At 36.5% G+C, this 24,880-nt stretch overlaps 1 protein-coding gene across 14 annotated transcripts in view; it reads left to right on the top strand.

Moving 5' to 3' along the window:
• CEP128 (centrosomal protein 128) overlaps positions 1-24,880 on the top strand; it is a 414,346-nt gene that overhangs the window by 147,431 nt on the left and 242,035 nt on the right. For all 14 annotated transcript variants that reach the window (XM_021099567.1, XM_021099565.1, XM_021099569.1 and 11 more), the window contains 2 exons: positions 4,657-4,821; positions 23,439-23,615. In XM_021099567.1, the coding sequence (XP_020955226.1) occupies positions 4,657-4,821; positions 23,439-23,615 (342 nt within the window). The remainder of the gene's footprint in view (positions 1-4,656; positions 4,822-23,438; positions 23,616-24,880) is intronic.

Raw genomic sequence — 24,880 nt, 5'->3', positions numbered from 1 at the left:
ATAGACAGAATAGCAGATTTGTAGCAGGTTTTTTTTTGTTGTTTTTTTGTGTGTGTTGAGTGAGGTAGAAGGGACCTTAAGCCTAACTGTAAAAGTCCAGGTAGAACAATTTTGTACATAAGGGGTTAGAAGTTGAGGAGGTAGTTGAGATTAAAGTTAAATGTTTGGGAGACAATAATCCATTGTTGGTAGTTGAAATCATAGGATTTTGGATGACATTATGTAAGGAGAAAGAAGATGAAATTCTAAATCACTCCAGTGTTTAAGAGAAGAATGGAGAATTTCTAGCAAATAAAAATTAAGGACGATGTGTGAAGTAGGGGGGAGAACCAGAGGAGAATGGTAGCTTCGAAGCCCTGCAGGACATTTTATGAAAGGTATAGTCAGGACTGTCAATGTGGCAGACAGGCTACAAGAACTGAAGAACTGTTCATTCCATTGGTCACAGATGGGTGGAGAAGGTCCATGAGGAGATGTGAGGGGCTGGATCAAAAACAGAGTGGGTAGAATTTAGTAGGAGGCAAAGGTATATCTTTCACTGAAGGTTTTGAAAGAAAAGTAAGCTTGCATAAATTGGCCAGGATGGACTAGGATTGCTGATGTGAATCTTGTCTGATACTCTCTTTCTTCCCTTGAAGAAGAACAGAGCAACAGTGAAGTAAGTTATTTATGGTGGCGAAGACTGCTGTATAAACTGCATGAGGCCAGTATAAACTGCATGAGGCCAGTCTGGGAGCACATAATGTACTGCCACGTGGCTGCTCTTGAAAAAAGTATCATGCGCAAGGGATGACAGAGTGGAAGGAAAGGAATCTGTGATCACAGATTGCTAATTTGGTTGGAATTCTTATATTAGAGTTGACATTTTCAGAGTTAAGGTCCAAGGAGTGGTAATGCAGTGGGTTGCCTATGTGGAATGAGGGTGAATGTAGTTGGAATAGAATAGGTCAAATAACTTTGATGTTAGTTTGTGGGATAGATATTTGGGTATTTATGATGCTGTTGTGAAGGCATTAATTGATCACATGGCAAAAACCTCAGTGAAGAGGTCACCTGCTGCCACCAAGGGAGGCAGAGTCAATGAGGAATAGTGTAAATCTCGAAGGAAGGTGGGATGTTAGCAAGAGGATGAGTAAGTAATGATTTGTTAGGTCATGGCTTGAGAAATAGTTCTTTCAAGGAACTTGCAGTTTTCTTGGGAATGTGGTTGAAACTACCCACTCCTTTTCTTCTCACTATTTCTGACCTATATATTTTGCCTCTCATCACCACTATTTAGGTTGTGTGAAGCAGGAGTTTCAGAGGAGACAGTAATCCTTTAATAAGTTATTACATACCTAAGATCACCTGTATAAGAATACCATTTGCACATTGTAATATGCTTTCTTGAGAGGGCAATGAAGTCACGAGGCACAGCCTGCTTGTCAGAAGCTGCATTTACTCTTGGATGCACTGACATTTGAACAGCATATCATGTGTCATGGTAAATTGCAGGATGCAAACTGCTGATTTGGAGTATGGAGACACAGCTCTGAGTAGCCTCCCTTCTCCCTCTTAGTTTCCTTTTCTACCCCCAGCTTCTCCCTTTCAACCTTCAGATACCACCAGATTGATTGCCTTTTTCAAAATAATGGCCAGAGTATGTTACTTCTTGCTCACAAATCTTCAAAAACCATTACTTTCTCTGAAACAAAGTCTCATGATACGGTCCCACCTGAGCTGTTCACATTTGTAACCTTTTGTGCTCCCCAACTGTGCTCATACAAATACACACCCATTTCCCACACATCCTTTTCACTGCTTGCTCTTCATTGGGATTGTCTTTTCCCTCAGTCTGCAGAAGGAAAAATACTGCCTAATTTTCCAAGGCCCAATTAATTTTTCACTTCTTGTATGGACTCTGAAGTTGGAATACATCTCAACTGAGGTTGGGATAAATCTCTTGATGCTTTTTGTTTGCATAGCTGTTTGTTGGTGCCACCAGAACAGCATGCTTAGATTGCCTTATCCTGCTTTATTTGTTGTGTGTTCATCTGTCTCCAGATGGGCAGGCAGCAGGTCTTAGCCATTTTTGTTTCCTCTTATGGTGTCTAGCATTATATTCGAGACATGGAGAACATGGTCTGTGGACACTGGGTTGGAATGTTTAGAAAGCTAGAAGTCAGAGGATTTGGTCCTGACCTGCTTTGTAATCTTTCTGGTTTGGATTTCTCTCTGTAATGTGGGAAAGTTGATTTGCTCATCCTTTCTTTAGCAAGTACTTTGTATTCATGTATAGTGAGGTGACAATAAAGCTTTAAGAAATTACTTATATATAGGGAAGATATGGTTTAGAACAATTCTGTAGATTCTCTGAAAAATTTAGTTGGTTTTTTTTTTTTAATTTGGGAGGCTTAAATGGGGAGGAATGTTTCAGTCACTGTTTAATGTAGTGCAAAAGCAGAGTATCAGCTTAATGAACCAGAGATCATGAGAGCCCAGCACTTTCTATTTATTTATTCTTTATTTATTTATGGCCACATCCATGGCATATGGAGGTTCCCAGGCTAGAGGTCTAATTGAAACTACAGCTGCCCACCTACGCCACAGCCACAGCAATGCCAGATCCAAGCTGCGTCTGTAACCTATACACCACAGCTCACAGCAACACTGGATCCTTAACCTATTGAGCAAGACCAGAGATCGAACCCACAACCTCATGGTTCCTAGTTGGATTCGATTCTGCTGTGCCATGATGGGAACTCCACACTTAACCTTTTAAATGGAATAAGTTACCCAAAGGAACGACTCCACTTCATGCTATTTTACTAATATAGTCCTGTACTTTTGATTTATTTATATGAATTAAAAAGAGTTGTTAATTGTCATCATCAAAGATTTAGTATACTGAGTTATGTATGAGAGGGCATTAGATAAATAGCTCTGTAAGTGTTATATTCCTTCATCTTTTGGCTTCACTGTTATTTATCTTTTTCTGGGTCTGATAAGTGCTAATATATACCCATATATTTTTTTCTCTGCACAAATTATATTTTTCCCCATTTAGACCTACGCTTCTCGTGCTTATCTTTAAATTTAACATTTTAATGAAATATTCTAGCTGCTTTTAATATTTGAAGGATGTTGGGTTATCACCTCTTGATGATTTCAACAGAAATCATTTTGTAGACCCTTTATTGGAATTGACAGACCAAGAGGAGAATTCTATATTTTTGCTCTTTGCTGGCCATATGATCTTGGTCAAGCTACCTAACTTTTTTATACCTTATCAGTAAAATGGAAACAATAACGTCTTTCTCTTTGACAGGGTTTTTATGCGTAAACCCTAAAAGCACTATGTAAACCCTAAAATGAAATGTGAATGTAAAAATAAAATCAAAACAAGAAGTAATTTTTCTTCATCAAAGTTAGGCATTAGTGTGCTGGTAAAAGTTTTACAATAGATTCTCCAGGGGTAAAGGGGGGGAACCCTGATTTGTAGCATTTGCCAAGTTCAGTGGTGTAGAAACTCTCCGCTTGGCTGATTTCAAGCTATCAAATAACATCACTGGAGACGACAGAGTTAGGAACTGTTAAACACATTTGATTCCTGAAAGTCTCTGAGCTGGTGTGACTAGTTACCATTGCAGGTTGCACCCAGCTGGTTTTGAAAACCTTATGATTATACATACATTTTAAAGGCAGTGAATCAGAGTAGTTAAAAGCATGCACAGTAGAGAGAATTCTTGGTTCAAATCCCTGGCTCTGCATTACTCGCTGTACACTTTTGGGTAAATTGCTAGTGTCATTCTGCTTCAGTTTCAAAAAAAGGGAGACAGTTACAGTATCTTCCTAGTCAGGTTGCGATGAGGACAAAATGAGGAAAAATTATACAAAAAGGTCTTATAGCAGCGCCCGACAACATATAGTCACTATTCACATGTTATTTTAGAAGTCTCTAGGTTCACACACCTGGCAAATTCTTAATTGAATCCCATTCACAGATTAGCCCCCCCCCCCCTTTTAAAGCTGATTCTGGTTATATATAATGAATGAAAACCAGGTAGTTTATTGCACCATTGGTAGTAAAATAATGACTGGTAAACTCTTTTTCATATTATTTGTGGCTTTTTGGCTGCTACGATTCATAATCTTTTTAGCTCCATAAGAGTGGTATTAATAATTACATTGTATAAAAAGGACACTTTTTTTTAAACAAAGTTGCTTGTGTAGGAATATTGTTAAGCTCCTTTTATAGATGAGGAAATGGAACAGGCAGTATTATCCCAGAGTGTGTCCTTTTAGGGACATTTCTATAATAACCCTTCCCTCTCAGCAGTTAGTGTCCCACCTTTGAGTTGTATGTTCCCCTGCTTGCACCTTTATTAAACACTTCTTATTTATTGTCGAAATTGATTTTTGCCTCTCTCTCTTTTACGGTTCATGCCTGTTATCTTCAGTACCTAGCACAGTACTTTTCCCTTCTTAGTAGGCGCTCAGTGAGTGCTAACAAGTGATTGAACACATGCAAAGAACATTTCCTTTGCATGTATTTGCAAAAGCTTAGAGGTAGCAAAATTCTGACATAATTGCCCACTGATACAATGTGGAATTTGTTTTGTGTACAGTTTGGCTGTGGCCAGTGGACTTTCTCTTTTCTCCTTTTTTTTTCCTCAGGCAGAAAGCTTAGAAGATAAAAATATGGCTAAAGTCCAGCGTTGTCAGCTAGAGAAGTTGAAGTCACAGTATGACAGGCTGACAGAGGAATTAACCCAGAATGAAAATGAGAACAAAAAACTGAAGCTAAAATATCAGTGCTTGAAGGACCAACTAGAAGAAAAGGTAAAAACGTGAATGAATTGTAATTTAAAATACTTATTTGAATTTCTTCTAGAGCATAGTTTATGTATTAATAAATGCTAATTGCAGGCTTTCATAGGAGAGTTGTATTGGTGCCAGAAAAAGTCATAGACATTTATTAGAATGCTGTGATTTTTATTCTTTCAACCAACTAGTAACCTTCTAATACTTTTGATTTTAAATTTCTTCTGGATCTTAAAATTGGCATTTAGAGGCAAGGTAGCAAAGAAAGGAATTATGGCTTATTGAAGACCTACTCTAAGTCGAGTATTTGTGCCACCTGATAATATGTATGTGTATTCATTTAATTCTCAAAACTCTTTGGGTTTGATTTTATTGATCTCTTTTAACCTGTGAAGAAACTGAGGTTCAAAAAATATATATGAGAGTTAAGTGGTCACTGTGTGTAAGACACTTTTAATGTTCATAGTAACTTTTGAAATCGAAGCTATTATGCTCATTTTTGCAGTTGCTGAGACAGAAGCTTAAGAAGATTGGCAGCCGTGGAACATCCCCAGCAGGCTTACTGCTTTTCTGTCAGTAGATATGTACATTTTGCAGGGTGTCTCCTATATAGCAGGCATTGGGTAGAATGCTAGGGGCTTTTAGAGAGAGAGTCACTACTTTTGTGGCAAAAAGTCAACTAAGAATAGAAGACAAAATATTTAAATTTGCTTTGTTTCTTTACCAAGGTCCTAAAAGGATTTGCATTCTAGTGTGTTAGAAGTCAAATATAAAAAAGACTGTTAACATATGGATAAAAGTATAAGGCACTGTAGACTTGGCCAAGTGAAACCTCTACTTGGCAAGTGTTGTTAATTAATATATGTGATGAAGGAACTATCACTGGGTGGAGGGGATCATAAAACTCTTCATAAACCTCAGAAGGAATTTTCGTAATGCCTTGCTCATATTTTCCTTTTTTTGTTTTTTGCAGAATTCACTGTATTTTTTACATATTTTTAACCTTTCTAGTAGTTAATAAAATCAAGGAAATAAAATGTAGTTAGTTTGAATTTATCATTAAATGTGCTTAAGCTGCTAAATTTAAGCCTGCAGTCTTGATACATGTTGCAGTTTGGTTCTTATGTCATGCTTTTCTGTAATAATTTTTTTGTGTACATGATTGTTAAATACTTTTGATTGACTTAGCTGTTTGTGTTGACCTGTTCTTTTAGTATAGTTAGCTGTGAATCAAAATTTCTTTGGGTCAAGCCGCCTACAGATGGGTCCTTTCTCTTTGGGAGGTAGTGTAGCAGTAGTGGCTATGGGTAGAGCTTTGAGTATAACTCATTTGCTTGCTGTGTGGCTTAAGGCAAATTGCTTAAAACTCAGTTATATTATCCTTAAATATAATGCCTCTATTACAGAATTAGTTATAAAAACGTATATGAACTGCTTGACAGAGTATCTGATACCTGATAAGCTATCATTGAGCAGCTGCCATTATTTTGTTATTGTTATGTTACCAAATAGATACCAATTAATGGTTCAACCAAGCGGTAAACCAATCAGCAAGTATTGGTTGATTACCTAATAAAGGATTAAGGGCCTGGGAACTGGGAGTAAGACTTACTTTAGGACTATACTGATTGGAAGTTTAGAGCCAGATTGTGTTGAATCACTTGAGATGAGGGTCCACAAAGAAGGTGCTGATGTTACAAGAGCTGGCAGTTCTATAACTAGATGATGTTGAAGGCATGTGTGCAAGTAAACCAAACAGGTGGACAGTTTTGTAATTATGTTTGCAATTTGAAGACAGGAACCAAATCTCGTTTTTCTATTCCCAAGACCAGGCGCAGAGCCTGACACTCAGTAGGTAATTGATAAGTATATTGTTGATAAAGAGATATTTGTGTATACAAATGTGTAATGTTTACATGTAGATAAAGAAATATGGGTAACCTATGGATATATATGTATACACACATATATCCACATAAACATTCATTCTCTCTCTCTGTGAGTGAAGAGTGTGTGTGTGTGTGTGTGTGTGTGTGTGTGTGTGTGTGTGTGTGTTGGCCAGACTAGGGGAAATCAAAGCAAGAAAACAGGAAAAATATGCTTTTAGTGAAACAAAGCCTATGACTTACATCTCAGAAATTTCTGCCATCTAAGCAATGCAGTGATCTTGATAAATGGATCCTCATGGATTGAAGGGATTTCTAATCAAAAGGGTTTCTATAACCTTTTAGTATTTAGATTGGCCAGTATATAGATTATATAGGTTTCTGCAATACTTAGCTATCCCGTATAATACTTGTTTATTTCTGTAGTTAGACTGAATTTTCTTTAGAAGGCTTTTTCTCTTATTAGTTATTTTGGGAGATGGGAATAGCTGCAATGAAACAGGGGACAAATTGTGAGACATCTAAGCCTGTTGGCAGTTCACAGGAACTTAAGTGTTGAATAGACTAGGATTTGTAGGAATGTATTTTTGTTCCTTCTCATGAAATCCTTTATTTAAATCATTTTTGAAGTGACACCTAGCAGCATATTTAAAGCTATGACCATGTTGGATGAAGACATTTAGGCAATAATTTTCTTATGCAAAATGTGTCTCTTTAAAAAAAAAGGTAATTATAATTCACATTTGCAAGTGTAATTGTGATGCCCATTTTTACAGATGCTGGAAACTGAGTTTGAGAGTGTAGTATAGTGACTTGCCCAACATTGCATAGCTAGTGGTGGAAACAGGATATGAGTAAGATTCCTTGTATTTTTTCCTTTATTTACTGCCAGTAAAATGACTCACATTTGTGTCTTTTCATTGAACTTTTAGTGTTGAACTTAAATTTAGGATTATTATATTCAACAGTTTAACATATCCTCTCTCTCTTTTTTTTTTTTTTTTTAGTCTGACAAAATTTTGGAATAGTAGTCATCAATGATTTTGTTAGAAAAGTCTAATTAAAGCCTGATATTTCCACATAAAAGATATCTGTAGCTGGAAAAAATGAATCAGTGTTGTTTAATTTTGTGTTTTGTTTCTAATGTGACCATCTGTTTAGGATTGCCATTTTTCACGATGTGGAAATATACATGTGATTATCAGATGTCTGTTATGTTGACTACTTTGCAGAATCACAGTTTCACGTTTTTTGCTAAGCACTCTTTGATAGTAGCAGGGAGAATTCTCTGATTTCAATTTTTTTTTTTCTGGAAGTATGAGAAAGAAATAGAAGCAAATGAGCTGTTGACTTCTAGTATTTATTTTAATGTTTACACTTTAGGCCATTTTTAGACAGACTATGCTCTTTCTTTGGTGCTCGGTCTATTTTAAATTGTGTGAGTAGAATAAAACAGTAGCTATCACATATTTATTTGGACTTAAACCAGATACTTTAAACACTAACTAGGTTACTCTGAGTAATTTCCTGTCAGGTTTCTCTCATCTTAAAAATAACAACAACAAAAAATAACAACAATGAAAATAACAATCAAATGGTCAAATTAAAGGTAAATTATTAATTTTGCATTTGTCATTTATAAAGTGCTTTTAATTAAATCCCTGATAGTCGTTAACTCCAGAGTAGTCCTTACTTTTACAGGGAATTGATAGAAACATCAGAGTGTTTACCATCTACGAAACACTCTGCCAGATGTTAAACAAGTTTAGAATGCAAAGATCAAGTGACTCTGCACTGGGGTGGAGGTGAGGGTGAGGTGAGGCCAGTTGTACATTCAGCTGTGGCAGAGAGAGGGGCAAGACAGAAAGATGTATAGCAGGACTTTTGGTCTCTGCTTTCCAGACTGGAACCCAAATGTGGTGTAACCATTTTCAAACTTTTTCTATTGGCGAAGACCAGTTATAATTAAAGAGGTTGAATTTAAATTAATTTAAGGAGGGAAGTCAAAGTTTATGTCTTTATGACTCCTGATTTGAACTTGGTATTTTTGAGGGATTTAGTCTTTAACTTGCTGAGTGATTGATAGCTACAAGCCTTTGAGAAAGTCCTGTTGGGCACTTTCCTTTAAAATCCTGTATTGTTAGATTGATTTCATTTGCTTGTGAAACTGTGAGTGCTGCCCATAGTGTTGGAGTTAGACTAAGTAATGGTGCCTGTAATTGGCTGTGACGTGTAAAGCCAAGAGAAATAGGTCATGTGAAAGTTCTCTATTGCATGTTAGTTAGTGCTTTGCTGGATATTAAGCAGTCCTAGCTTGCTTTGTTAGACCCTTAAAGGGAACATGAAATGAATGTTCAGGTTTGTTTTCATTGAGGGTTTTTTTTTTTTTCATCACTGTTTAAAGTTATTGACTCAATCCATTTTGTCATTTAATGTTGAACAAGCAATATTCTGTAAATTTTAGGAAAAACCAATAACTAGAAAGTACTTACATATATATATATATGAGCTATTTTATTTGTAAATTTCTTTTTAACCTTTTCCCCCCATATTGTTTCATATGAATAAGTTCATGATTAAGCATCGAAAGGGAAAAGAAAGAGGAGAAGAAGATATCCTGATGGTTTTAAAGACACTGTAAGCTCATAAACATTTTTCTGGAGATGAATGATGCATTTTTTTCTTTTGAAAATTAAACAATGTTCGTTCCAAATGCATAATTTGAAACTCTAGTTGTTTGTTTCTTTGTCCATATTTTGTTTTAGAAATAGAAATTCATCAAAAGTGGCTGATTTTAAGTAACTAATGTTATTTCTATTTGCAGGCATTGACGTAAGAGAAACATGTAATAATTACAAAATGATCCTAAAACTTAATGAATGCATAAAATACCCTTTAGAGCTGTTTTGTTTCCAGCTTGGAATGTTAATTTCTAGGAATATATCATACATATCCTAACATCTTTTTGATTGTGCTGCCAATGATCTTTGTATTTCTTCGGTAGTCTCCTAAAAAAAGATACTGAAAAGCCTGAGGCAAGGATGATTTTCCATAAATGGGTTTAGAAGTTTAAATCTGAATTTCCATTTTTGACTTCTGTGTTATGGATACGATTCCTAAGCCTGCCTAAGATCAGTTTATAGTTTGGAAAGCCACACTCAGGTTTTAACATGCGTCAAATCGTATATCCAGTTTTCTAATTGTGCCATTACTTTTTTCAGCAACTACTGTTTTACTAATGCTCTTAGTTCTTACTCTTACAAACTATGAATCATAATTTCTTCCCCTCCTTTGAAGGAAATAGCATAAAACATCTACTTATAGAGGAGAAGGAAATGTATATCTAACTCACAGAACAGTAGCATTTTGATTTTAATATTCTAGTAAGAATTGCAGTGTTCTTTTGCTTACTAAATATATATGAAGAACTATCTATTTTCTCACATGTAGACCTATGAGTAACTCATTGAAGGTCTTATTGGCTCTATCCTTAAAATTCATTCTGTGTCTGATTACTTCTTAACACTGGCAGTGCTCTTAATTTTGAGATGTCAACTTGCCTTGATGGTTATAATAACCTGCTACAGATAAGATACTTGCCCTCAATGATTTTACTAATATATTACAAAAACAAACTTACTGAAATATAAGAAGTAATTTGGGTTTAAGAGATTTGGGTTTTTTTTCCATTGTTATATAGTTGGGGTCTATTGTGCTTTGCATGTACAGAACACACTAAAAACAAAAATAAAGCACTGCGGGGAGTTCCTATCATGGCTCAGCAGTTAACTAGCCCAACTAGCATCCATGAGGCCTGATCCATGATCCCTGGCCTCGCTCAGTGGGTTAAGGATCTGGCATTGCCTTGAGCTGTGGTATAGGCTGCAGACATGGCTCGGATCCCACATTGCTGTGGATCTGGCGTAGGCTGGTGGTTACAGCTCCAATTGGACACTTAGCCTGGCAGCCTCCACATGCCTTGGGTGTGGCTCTAAAAAAAAAAAAAGCAACACCAAAAAAGGGCAAAAAATAAATAAATAAAACACTTGTGGAATGAATGGAATGTAAAAAGATATTTATGTTCCAATAAGATTTATCAATTGACTGCTATATGAGACACTATTAGGTGCTGAGATTTTTTTTCTTTTTTTTTAATTTACTTTTTACTGAGGTAACATTGGTTTTTATTTCTACTTCTATATACACTGCAGCATGCACACCATCTGTTGCCCTACATTTGGGTCCCCCTTACCGATTTTGCCCTACCCCCTTCCCTTACCCCTGTGTTAACTACTACTCTGTTCTCTGAATCTGTGTGTTTGCTTTTGCTTGTTCATTTATTTTGTTTGTTTTTTTATATTCCATGTAGGAATGAAATCAGGTTTTTTCCTTTTTCTGCCTGACTTGTTTCACTTAGCATAATACCTTCAAGGTCCATCCATATTGTTGTAAATAACAAGGTTTCATCCTTTTTTTTTCTTTAAATGGCTGAGAAGTATTATATTTTGTGTACATATACACATGTGCGCACACACACACACACATCTTTTTTATCCACTTATCTGTTGATGGGCATGTAGATTGTTTCCATATCTTGTCTGTTGTAAATAAAGCTATGATGAACATAGGGGTGCATGTATCTTTTCTAGTTAGTGTTTTTGTTTTCACACAGCAAAAGCTTGTGTGAAGTGCCACAGGAATAGAGACAAGGAACACCTATAATTCCCAAGAACTCAGGTTACCTATTGTAATATTCACGTGGATGAGGAAGAGGTGCATATTATTGGACTTTTGTAACAAGTAAAACAGTGCAATTTATGATTTTCCTTTGTCTTTTTTATTCCCGATAGTGTTGGATTCTCAGAGGGCAAAGGATATGCTTAGATTGAATTCACAGAGACTTTTTCAAACTGATCTGAACTATTGATTTTAGAATTGTTGTTGCTTTGTGATTTTTTTATTTTTTTATTCCAATCTAAGGGTTTAATATCTAGGAGTACTTTGAATTTAAGAAATCTACCATCATGTAAGTTTTTTTTTTTTTTTTTTTTTTTTTTTTTGTCTTTTTGTCTTCTCAAGGGCCACTTCCCGCGGCATATGGATGTTTCCAGGCTAGGGGTCAAATCGGAGCTGTAGTCACCGGCCTTCGCCAGAGCCACAGTAACGGGGGATCCAAGCTGCGTCTGCAACCTACACCACAGCTCACGGTGACGCCGGATCCTTAACCTGCTGAGCAAGGCGAGAGATCGAACCCGCAACCTCATGGTTCCTAGTCGGATTCATTAACCACTGCGCCATGACGGGAACTCCAAGATCTTTTTTTTTTTTTAAAGAAATGTTTGGAAAAAATAATTACAAGTGGAGTTCCCGTCGTGGCGCAGTGGTTAACGAATCCGACTAGGAACCATGAGGTTGCGGGTTCGGTCCCTGCCCTTGCTCAGTGGGTTAAGGATCCGGCGTTGCCGTGAGCTGTGGTGTAGGTTGCAGACGCGGCTCGGATCCAGCGTTGCTGTGGCTCTGGCGTAGGCCGGTGGCTACAGCTCCGATTCAACCCCTAGCCTGGGAACCTCCATATGCCGCGGGAGCGGCCCAAAGAAATAGCAACAACAACAACAACAAAAAGACAAAAGACAAAAAAAAAAAAAAAAATTATAAGTGATAGCAATTAATGCTTTATTTATTTATTTATTGGCTGTTTTGCAAGTCACTTTGAACTGCGGTGTAGTAATTTTCCAGAATAAACTCTTTTCAGATTTCCTATAATATCCATAGTAGATCCTTCTTTTTCAGTTTTGCTGCAGCTTCTGCCTTGGTTGGCATTTCATATTGTATCTTAACTTCCTGCAGCTGAGTCAACTCTGTTGGCAGAAGTAATGTGAGCCTTCTTTAGAGAGTGACATAAATGGCTTCCAGACAGATCCAATTTTTTGTCCAGGATGGTTTAATAATTTGCCTTGTAATGTTAGTGTCCTGGATTTAAGGCTTAGGCATAACAGTTATCTTGAGTTGCAGAAAATTCTTTTTCAAAACTTTTTATGTCATGTGTGCAGGTCTATAGTTTCAACATGCCATGCTTCTAAGTTTGAATTACACTGTATTAGATTAAATTTCATTAAATTAACATTGTTTGATTTCTTTTTACTTTTACCCTATCTCTCCCCCACCCCTTGCTCATTATATTATAGATTGTCTTGAGGCTAAAATATTGCACATTTATTCAAGTTAGTTTTCAGCAAAAGAAAAACATTAACTTTGTATATTAATGATTTCTTTAATTGTGTGATTGTGCTCTATTTGCTGTAATGTTTCTCTTAAGATGTGTGAAAAACTGTTTTCATTTTATGTAATAACCATATTGGAAATTAAGTGGTTTTTCTGGAATCTTAAGACATTAAAGGAATTTCATAAGCTTTTACCAAGAAGATAACATTTTGGACATGCTCTAGTTTTATTAAAGTTGTTCTTTTTTTGTTAAAATCATGTCTCCTTGTAATCTTTACAGCCTTTGGGAAAGTAAATGTTCTGAGTTGTAAAGAGCATACTGAAACACAAACGTAATTAGAGGAGCATTTCTTATCCTTTGTTAAGAGGCTTAATCAATGAACCTGTAATTTGTGTGTGTGTGTGTGTGTGTGTGTGTGTGTGTGTGTGCGCACATGTGCACATATGTATGATAACATTGTGAGCAATATGGTTTTTGTTTCCCTTTGGATACAAATGTCAGCAGTGTTAGCCTTTTCTTTCCTGAAATGGAAACTTCATGAAATCTTTGCTGTCTTGATAGTAGAACTGTACCTTGTTTAGTAGGGTATTAGTTATAGTTTTTAACTAAAATCTGATTTTATATGTATACAAGGTACATCTCCAATGTAGAGGAGAGGTATAGCCCTGAAAAGTTTAGGATATTGTGTGCGTTTTGAAATATTTTTTTGAGTTGTTCTTTCTATTTTATGACTGCATTGTGAGTCCCTACCTGACCAACTGATAACTTTTCTGAGATTTTCGCACTGGCTTTCTGAATTCTAGTTTTAAGAATTCAACCTAGCATTTCAGTAGAGAGCACTAGTAAGAGAGTCAGGGGACTCTCAGTTTATGGGTCGTTGGCTCTTTGACTTTAATCAGGTTACTTTGCCTGAACTTTGGTTTCCACATTTGTAAGATTTAAAAGTTGGTTTTGTTTTCTGTAGTTCCTTCTCAAACTTGGTCATAATCTAGGATATCCTTTTTCTTGGATCATATAGACTCCCTATAGACTCCTATGGTCAGCTTTATCTTTCCTACACCCCTTATCCCTCCTTATATTCCCAAGACCCCAGCATCTGTATCCATTTACAGTGAAATATTGAAGTTAGACTGTTTCCATATCGCTAAACAGTCTCTGAAATACCTTGTCTTACTTCTGGTTCTCTAGATATATGGTAGCTTTTTTTTTCTTTTCTTATTTTAGGCAAGAAATAGATTTATTACAATAGGATGCTTGTGAGAGGTGCAAGTGGGCAGGCAGGAGGCTCTGCCTTGAGAAGTAGGTGGGCTGCAGTTTTCAATGACAGCTTTTTTTTTTTTTTTTTTTTTTTGTCTTTTTGCTATTTCTTAAGCCGCTGCCATGGCATATGGAGATTCCCAGGCTAGGGGTCTAATCGGAGCTGTAGTCACCGGCCTACGCCAGAGCCATAGCAACGCTGGATCCGAGCCGCGTCTGCAACCTACACCACAGCTCACGGCAACGCCGGATCCTTAACCCACTGAGCAAGGGCAGGGACTGAACCTGCAACCTCATGGTTCCTAGTCGGATTCGTTAACCACTGCGCCACGACGGGAACTCCCAATGATAGCTTTTTATTAATCTTGTAGAATTATTGCTCCCTCTTGATTTCATTAGAAGACCAGGGAATAGCCATAATAGTATGTACCTAAATATTATCATCTACTTTTATAAACCTGTACACCCCCAAGTTAGATGAATGATCAAATTAATGTCAGCCAGTTTAACACCCTCCTACAGAATTAGCTGTGCTTGCTTCATTGGTAGAGCTGTTTCTGAAACATGAAACTGAAAGAAACAGCTAATTCTTTGGGTGCCATAATTAGTGTTCAAATTGATATTCTCAAGTGAGAAGAACAGAAGTGTTAAAATTTCGTGGAGAAATCTGTTGGCTCTCTGAGAGTAGTAGCCTTATCTCACTTACTCTATCCCTACCACTCAGAAGAATGTCCTGCCACAGTAGGCCTTCCATAAAAAAAAATTGTAGAATGAGTGAATAAATCAAATTCCAATTGCTTAAGTACAAAATGAAAAATCTTGGAGTACATGCAGAAAGGATGGAGAACCAGTATGGTGTGGTAGCTGAAACAAAGTTAAATAAAAGAACAGGAACCTTTACCTGGAACATTAGAGGATTTAGTAGGGTGGAGGATTCTTTTATTTTAATTTTTTAGTATAGTACTTAGACTAATGCAAAGACTGTGCAGTTTTGTCAAATACTCTTTTCCTTGAAACCTGAGCTGGTCATGTAGGGGCTGGAAGACCATCTGTCAGAAATGTCAAAGAAGGGGTTCCTTAAAGAACAGCTAGTTGGACCCACAGATCTCTAATGTTCATGTGAGTTTATAGCTCTAAGCCTTTTGCTTCAAAGGGAGATTGGACATGGCATGCTAACTCTCAGAGGATAGTGAAGTAGATAATGAAATTTTTGGTCTTTGCTGAAGTAATTGAACTTACAGAGCCTTTCTGACAATATTGACATATTGTTATGAATATCAAAATGTGGAAGTCATTTTGTGTTCTTTTTAATAAGTAATAAGAGCACAGAAAAGTGATAGTGGAAAAGAAAGATGGCTGTGGGGGAAAAGAGAAAGAAAAATTAGAACATCATTGTGATTTGTGTGGATTTAGAATGTGAATAGATGTCCTCTAAGTATGTCAGTACCCCGATAGAGAATTTTCTTAATTAATATCACATCAGTGAGAATACTACAGGCCTATATTTGTCTGGAGACCTGTTTGTATAGAGGAAACCTAGAACACCTCAGTAGCCTTTGAGTATATATATCTCCATGGTAATTGATGAAATGATCTTTACAGTGTTGAATTTGAGTCTTCAAAATATGTTTAAATCACTTATTCAGCAAAGGCGAAGGAGTTTAAAGTTGACTATAAACATGTTTTGTGGTCTCCTGAACTTAGCAGTTTATTAAGGGAGATAGGTATAAAACCTAATAATTAAATTACGTAATGCATTAAAAAAAAACCTATGGTATACGTAACATACAATGGGAACATTTTATATTGTGAGATCAGGAAAGAAAGAAGACTGGGCCTTGAAGGATAGACTTTGAAGGGTAAGAATTATAGCTGGGTAGGTACATAACAACAATACAGAGCCAAGTGTCCTCACGTAGGGACTTGACAGGTTGCTTTTTAGTAAGAAAACTATAAAATTATCAGTTATTCAGAGCCAGGATGTTAATTTTTCAGAAAGGCTCTTAGATGAGAGCAAGACTTCATGAAGCTATCGTTATATTTAAAGAGATGCCTCCTGACTGCAGGAAGGAGTATTTGAACAGAAAATGAGTGTGGACAAAGGAGAAAGTTAGCAAGATATGTTTCAGTTTCAGCTCTATCCAAACACTACCCAAGATAATGGAACACTCTTGTTATATGAAATTCCTGATGTGTAGATGGACATGCCAGACTGCCATTAGCATGATGCCATTTAAACATTGTATCATGAAGCAAACTCCCATTGCCCTGATATCCTGTTCATTAAACAACATTCTGATTATAATTTGCCTTTGCATCTAGATTGGTCTACAGGGAGAAAATATGCTGGTTATGCTGACATGAGCATTCTGATCCATATGGCATTTATGGTTCTCATTGTAAACTAAGAAGTTAATTGAATAGCATTCTAGTTTGTACATTGGTCTCTTGTGAGCTTAATGTACTCTACTGCTGAAAGATAAGTCAAATCAGAGTATCAAAAAGAAAATTCAGCTCCTAAGTTTTCAAAGGTGAGATTCAGACCAGGATGATGTATTCATGAATGTGAACGCTGTCTCTTGTCTACCAGCTCCATTTTAAAATAGTTCAATTTCAAGCAGAATTGTTCAGATCATATGTAATCAAAGGAGACATATGTAGGCATTCTTGAGAAGCCACAATTAGTTTAAGTACGAGGGGGATTGGAAAGGATGGAGAGAAGGTTGTAGAGAAGGCCAGAAGACAGGTTGTGAAAAGACTCTCTTTTGTGCAGAGAGTATTTCATTCTTTTTTTTTATATAATGATTTTTATTTTTTTCCATTATAGCTGGTTTATAGTGTTCTGTCAATTTTGTACTGTACAGCATGGTGACCCAGTTACACCTACATGCATAGATTCTTTTTTCTCACATTATCATGCTCCATCAGAAATGACTAGACATAGTTCCCAGTGTTACACAGCAGGATCTCATTGCTAATCCATTCCAAAGGCAATAGTCTCCATCTGTTAACCTCCAGTTCCCAATCCATCCCACTCCCTCCCCCTCCCCCTTGGCAACCACAAGTCTATTCTCCAAGTCCATGATTTTCTTTTCTGTGGAAAGGTTCATTTGTGCTGTATGTTAGATTCAAGATATAAGTGATATCATAAATTTGTCTTTCTCTTTCTGACTTACTTCACTCAGGATGAGAGTCTCTAGTTCCATCCATGTTGCTACAAATGGCATTATTTTGTTCTTTTTAATGGCTGAGTAGTATTCCATTGTGTACATATACCACATCTTCCTAGTCCAACTATCTGTCCATGGACATTTGGGTTGTTCCCATGTCTTGGCTGTTGTGAATAGTGCTGCAATGAACATGCTGTGCACGTGTCTTTTTTAAAGGAAAGTTTTGTCCCAAGAGTGGGGTTGCTGAGTCATGCGGTAGTTCTATATATAGTTTTATAAGATACCTTCATACTGTTCTGCATAGTGGTCGTATCGGCTTACATGCCCATCAGCAGTACAGAAGGGTTCCCTTTTTTTCCCACCCTCTCCAGCATTTGTTATTTGTGGACTTATTAATGATGGCCATTCTGACTGGTGTGAGGTGGAATCTCCTGGTAGTTTTGATCTGCATTTGTCTAATAATCACTGGTGTTGGACATTTTTTTCATGTGCTTTTTGGCCATCTGTATATCTTCTTTGGAGAAATTATTCAGGTCTTGTGCCCATTTTTCAGTTGGGTTGTTGATTTTTTTGCTACTGAGTTGTATAAGTTTTTTGTATATTTTAGAGATTAAGCCCTTATCAGTTGCATCATTTGAAACTATTTTCTCCCATTCTGTAAGTTGTCTTTTTGTTTTCATTTTGGTTTCCTTTGCTGTGCAAAACTTGTCTATTTGTTTAGGTCTCATTGGTTTATTTTTCCTTTTATTTCTGTTGCTTTGGTAGACTGACCTGAGAAAACATTTGTAAGGTAGATGTTAGAGAAAGTTTAAATTATGTTCTCTTCTAGGAGTCTGATGGTGTCTTGTCTTATATTTAAGTCTTTCAGCCATTTTGTGTTTATTTTTGTGCATGGTGTAAGGGTGTGTTCTAGTTTCACTGATTTGCATGCAGCTGTCCAGGTTTCCAAGCACCACTTGCTGGAAAGACTGTCTTTTTCCCATTTTCTGTTCTTGCCTTCTTTGTCAAAGATTAGTTGACCATAGGTGTCTGGGTTTATTTCTGGGTTGTCTCTTCTGCTCCATTGGTCTGTATGTCTGTTTTGGTACCAGTACCACACTGTCTTGATGACTATGGCCTTGTAATATTGCCTGAAGTCTGGGAGAGTTATGCCTCCTGCTTGGTTTTTGTTCCTCAGGATTGCTTTGCCAATTCTGGGTCTTTTATGGTTCCATATAAATTTCTGGATTGTTTGTTCTAGTTCTGTGAAAAATGTCATGGGTAATTTGATAGGGATTGCATTGACTCTGTAGATTGCTTTGGGTGGTATGGCCATTTTAACAATATTAATTTTTCCAACCCAGGAGCATGGGAAATCTTTCCATTTCTTTACATATTCTTTAATTTCCTTGAGTAATGTTTTATAGTTCTCAGCATATAAGTCTTTTACCTCCTTGGTCAAGTGTATTCCCAGGTATTTGATTTTTTTAGTTGCAATTTTAAAAGGTAGTGTATTTTTGTATTACTTTTCTAATGTTTCATTGTTAGTATACAGAAATGTAACTGATTTCTGAATGTTAATCTTTTTTTTTTTTTTTTTTTGTCTTTTTGCCATTTCTTGGGCCGTTCCTGTGGCATATGGAGTTTCCCCGGCTAGGGGTCTAATCGGAGCTGTAGCCACCGGCCTATGCCAGAGCCACAGCAATGCAGGATCCGAGCCGCGTCTGCACCCTACAGCACAGCTCACGGCAATGCTGGATCCTTAACCCACTGAACAAGGCCAGGGATCGAACCCGCAACCTCATGGTTCCTAGTCAGATTCGTTAACCACTGCGCCATGATGGGAACTCATGAATGTTAATCTTACATCATGCTACTTTGCTGAATTTGTTGATAAGTTCAGGTAGTTTTTGAGTTGAGTCCTTAGGGTTTTCCATATGTAGTATCATGTCATTTGCATACAGTGACAGTTTTACTTCTTCTCTTTCTATTTGGATGCCTTTTATTTCCTTTGTCTGATTGCTATGGCTTGGACTTCTAATACTATGTTGAATATAAGTGGTGAGAGTGGGCATCCTTGTCTTGTTTCAGATTTTAGTGGGAAGGCTTTCAGCTTTTCTCCATTGAGTATTATATTTGCTGGGGGTTTGCCATAAATGGCTTTTATTATGTTAAGGAATGTTCACTCTATACCCACTTTGGTAAGAGTTTTTATACTGACTGAATGTTGGACTTTGTCAAATGCTTTTTTCTCCATCTATTGAAATGATCATGTGGTTTTTGACTTTTCTTTTGATAATGTGGTATATGACATTGATTGATTTGTATATGTTGAACCATCCTTGTGAACCTGGGATGAATCCCACCTAATCATAATGTATGATCTTTTTAATATATTGTTGGATTTGGGTTGGCTAAAATTTTGTTGAGAATTTTTGCATTTATAGCCATCAAAGATATTGGCCTGTAGTTTTCTTTTTTGGTGTTATCTTTGTCTGGTTTTGGAATTAGGATGATGGTGGCATCTTAGAATGTCTTTGGGAGTGTTCCTTCTTCTTCAATCTTTTGAAAAAGTTTAAGGAGGATGGATATAAGTTCCTCTTTGTATGTTTGATAGAATTCACCTGTGAAGCCATCTGGACCTGGACTTCTATTTGTAGGGAATGTTTTTATGACATATTAAATTTCATTTTTAGTGATCTATTTCTTTTTGATTCAGTTTTGGCAGTCTGTAAGTATCTAGAAAGCTGTTTACGTTGTCAAATTTGTTGGCATACAATCGTTGATAGTATTCTCTAATGTTTTTTTTTGTATTTCTATAGTATCTGTTATGACTTCTCCTTTTCCATTTCTTATTTTATTTATTTCAGTTTTTTCCCTCCTCTCCTTGGTGAGTCTTGCCAGAGGTTTGTGAATTTTGTTTACCTTTTAAAAGAACTAGCTCTTAGTTTTATTGATCTTTTTCTATTATTTTTTGCATCTCTATTTTATTGATTTCCTCTCTGATCTTTATGATTTCCTTCCTTCTGTGAACTTCAGGGTTTTGTTTGTTCTTTTCTGATTCATTTAAGTGGTGGGTTAAGTTGTCTATTTGAGAATTTTCTTTTTTTTTTTTTTTTGAGGAAGGCCTGTATTGCTATGAGTTTCCCTCTGAGCACTGCTTTTTCGGCATCCCATAGATTTTGAATGTCTGTGTTTTCATTATCGTTTGCTCAAGGTATTTTTTAATTTCCGTCTTGATTTCCTCATTGACCCATTGGTTTTTTAGCAGCACGTTGTTTAATCTCCATGTAGTCAGTTTTTTCTTATTTCTTTTCCTGTGATTGATTTCTAGTTTCATTCCATTGTGGTCAGAGAAGATACTTGAAATAATTTCTATACTCTTTTTTTTTGTCTCTTCTAGGGTTGCACCTGTGGCATATGGAGGTTCCCAGGCTAGGTGTCCAACTGGTGCTGTAGACGCCAGCCTACTCCACAGCCATGGCAATGCCAGATCTGAGCCATGTCTGTGACCTACACTGTAGCTCACGGTAACGCCACATCCTTAACCCACTGAGCAAGGCCGGGGATCGAACCCGTAACTTCATGGTTCCTAGTCGGATTTGTTAATCACTGAGCCACTACGGGAACTCCAATGTCTATACTCATAAATTTGTTGAGGTTAGCTTTGTGCTTCAGTATGTGATCAATTCTTGAGAATGTTCCATCTGCACTTGAGAAGAATGTGTATTCTGATGTTTTTGGATGTAATGTCCTGAAAATGTCGATTATGTCTAACTTTTGTATTGTGTCCTTTCGGATCTCTGTTGCCTTATTGATTTTCTGTCTAGAGGATCTGTCCATGGATGTGAGTGGGGTGTTAAAGTCTCCTACTATGATTGTATTCCCATCACTTTCTCCTTATATTTCTGTTAGTATTTGTTGTAGGTATCTGGGTGCTTCTATATTCGGGCATATATGTGGATGATTGTAATATCCTCTTCTTAAATCATCCTTTAACCATTAAATAGTGTCCTTCTTTGTCTTTCTTTATGGCCTTTGTTTTAATGTCTGTTTTGTCTGATATGAATATTGCAACTCCTGCTTTCCTGTCTTGTCTGTTGGCATTAAATATCTTTTCCCATCCCCTCAGTTTCAATCTTTATATGTCCTTTGCCCTAAGGTGAGTTTCTTGTAGACAGCAGATTGAAGGTTTTTGCTTTTTTATCCAATCTGCCATTGTGTGTCTTTTGATTCGGGCATTCAGTCCATTGACATTTAAGGTGATTATTGATAGATATGCATTTATTGCCATTTTAAACCTTGTTTTCCAGTTGATTCTATGTTTCTCTTTTCTTCTTTTTTTGGTTGGATGCTTTCCATTTATTTTATGCCTAAATACTTTTTTTTTTTCCGTTTTTTGTGAATGTAATGTTCAGTTTTGATTTGTGGTTGCCCTGTCTTTTAAATATGTTAACAGCTTCCTCTACCTGCTTGCTTTAGTCTGATAATCATATAGGCTCAAACACATCATTAAAATAAAAAAAGAGAATCTAGATTTTCTTACTTTCCTTCCCCACATTGTATGATTTTGATGTCTTTTTTTTTTTAACATCTTCATATTTATATCTGTATGCTGGCTTATTTAAATGGTTGCTTTCCAGCTGTGTTTTCAGAGTTTCTTGCCCTTCTTGGAGGTATAGGTTCTTCTGCCAGCATTCAGTTGATGTTCTCTGTGAGTCATTTTACATGTGGGTGTGTTTTTTTTATGTGTTTGTGGGAGAAGGTGAGTGTGACCTCTTACTCCTTTGCCTTCTTGCTCTTCTTCATTCATTTTTTTTTTAAAGCAAGTTGAATTGCAAGGAAGTGTGATCACTGTGTTCAAATACCATTCTGTCTTCCATGATTAATTTTCATGGGATAGGTCTATTTTTTATTTTAAATTCAAGCTGATTTGTTGTCCATGTACTCTTCCTGCTTGTGTTGTTTTTACTATGACAGGTAAAGATGATTAGGTTACTGTCTAAATACTGAAGGCAAGACCATCCAGCCATTGTGACTTTCGTTCCATTGATTATACTTACAATTCTAGTGATTTTGTTATCTTCCTCCAAGCCTTGTGCAATACCACTTGAATTTCTCTAATGAATTTCTAATAAAACTGTGTAATCATAATGATTGAAAATTATTTTGCTTAGGGGGATCCGCAAGTCCTTGTAATCTCTTAAAGCATTCTTTAGAAAACCCCTTTTCATGAAGTATGTTTGCTTACTTGATAAGTACCTCCATCTTCTACCAGATTTTCATGACTCACGGCATTTATGCAGTATGACTGCTTTTGAAAACTTAAGAGTCAGGAGTTCCCGTCGTGGCGCAGCGGTTAACGAATCCGACTAGGAACCATGAGGTTGCTGGTTCGGTCCCTGCCCTTGCTCAGTGGGTTAACGATCCGGTGTTGCCGTGAGCTGTGGTGTAGGTTGCAGACGCGGCTCGGATCCTGCGTTGCTGTGCCTCTGGCGTAGGCCAGGGGCTACAGCTCCGATTCAACCCCTAGCCTGGGAACCTCCATGTGCCGCGGGAGTGGCCCAAGAAATAGCAACAACAACAACAACAAAAAGACAAAAGACAAAAAAAAAAAAAAAAAAAAAAGAAAACTTAAGAGTCAGTTTTAAAAAACTGTTTTGATGAGATAAATATAGTAATAACACTTTTTTTTCTGAAACAAATAAACTAACATTGTCTTATTTGATATATTGCATTTTCTGGTGTTTTACTAATAGTTATTGAAAGCTCAAAGTCAGTTTGTGGTATAAGCTTTTACTCTCTGATCCATTAATAGCACAGTGTTATTAAAACAGTGAAGGATTTTTTAAATTTTCTTTTTTTTTCATTTTGTTACAGAATTACTATAATTTTCTTTGCCATGTATCCACTCACTGTTTCTTTCCTTCAATGTCCTACTTCTGAATCCTTTATTACTTGACCTCAGTTAATGAGTAGGAAGAATATTTTATTTTAATAAAGTAAATTAGGAACAAAGACCTATTTTCTAATATGCTTCTTTGAGTTGGTTGTAGAAATATTACATGTATTTCTTGCCTCCACTTAATAATTAACTTCTATTTCTTCTCAATACCTTAGGAAAAACATATAAGCAATGAAGAAGAGCACTTAAGGAGGATGGAAGAGGCCAGATTGCAGCTCAAGGATCAACTTCTTTGTCTGGAGACTGAACAGGAATCAATTCTTGGTGTGATAGGAAAGGAAATTGATGCAGCTTGTAAAACATTCTCCAGGGACTCGATGGAGAAACTGAAAGTAATTATGAGTTCTCATTGTGCCTATTAGTTTCCTAATACATAATTATAATAAGATTTTAATGCATGGTTACATGGTGGTCTCATATTTATTCCAGAAAGTTTTATGGAACAAAATAACACCTTGCATTTTTTTAGAATGAGCTATTTCATTTATTGCCCAGTCATGGTGGGAGAAAGTGTGCTGTTATTCCACTGAATTGCCTGCATCTCACTCTGTAAAAGAAAATTTCATACAAGAGAGGTAGCAGTTCTGACTAAAAAAATATTCTTAGAGGCAGAAAGCCTGGATTTTGAGTTTTATATTATCATAGGCATTTTTGTTGTTATTACTATGTTACTGGCTAGCATCTATTGACTACTAGTTATTTTACAGATACTGTGTATATATTCGCTCCCTTAATTGCTGAAACCACCCTATCCTTTAGGTACTTAAATTAAATCCATTTTTTCTTTTTTCTTTTTTTCTTTTTTTAAGGGCTGCATGTGCAGCATATGGAAGCTCCCAGGCCTGGGCTCAAATTGGAGCCGCAGCTGCTGGCCTATGCCACAGTCAGAGCAACGCCAGATGCAAGCTGTGTCTGTGACCTATATCACAGCTTATGGCTATGCTGGATCCTTAACCCACTGAGTGAGGCCAGGGATCGATCCCGCATCTTTATGGATAATAGTCACGTTCATTAATGCTGAGCCACAATGGGAACTCTCTAAATCCACTTTTAACAAGAGAAAGCAAGGGTTGGAGGGGTTAAGTAGCTTGCCCCTCGCTAAATGCTAGAACTAGGACTTCAAACCCTAGGTGTCTAACTCTGGAGCTTTAACAAGTCACCACCATGCTACTTGCCTTCCCTATTTAAACAGATTACATTTAATTTAGTTTTCCTGTCTTTAAAATGGAAAGATGGCTTATTGCTATTCCATTTGTAGTCCTAGTGAAATAACAAATCAAAACAGAAGTAATCATGGATGTTCTTACTTCCTTGGAGCTAGGCACCTCTTTTGATTCTAGGTTCTGGTATATATTACATATTATATTACATACAGAGAGTATTGCATTGCTTTGATATGGCATAACCATAATACATTATAGTTTAGCCCATCATTTACCCCTGTATTTATTTTATTTGATGATATGACAGCACTCAAATTACAGTATTATTCATAAGGGTTTTTTTACTTAACCTTTTCAGATGTTTCTTTTATTTTGTCATTCATCTTTTTTCTCATATAAAATATTTTTTCCCATACTACTTTCCCCTCTTTTTT

The sequence above is a fragment of the Sus scrofa genome, chromosome 7 (genome assembly GCF_000003025.6).
Source record: "Sus scrofa isolate TJ Tabasco breed Duroc chromosome 7, Sscrofa11.1, whole genome shotgun sequence".
NCBI lineage: Eukaryota > Metazoa > Chordata > Mammalia > Artiodactyla > Suidae > Sus > Sus scrofa.
Note: the sequence above shows the minus strand (reverse complement) of the source record. Positions and strands in the feature narration are given on the sequence as shown.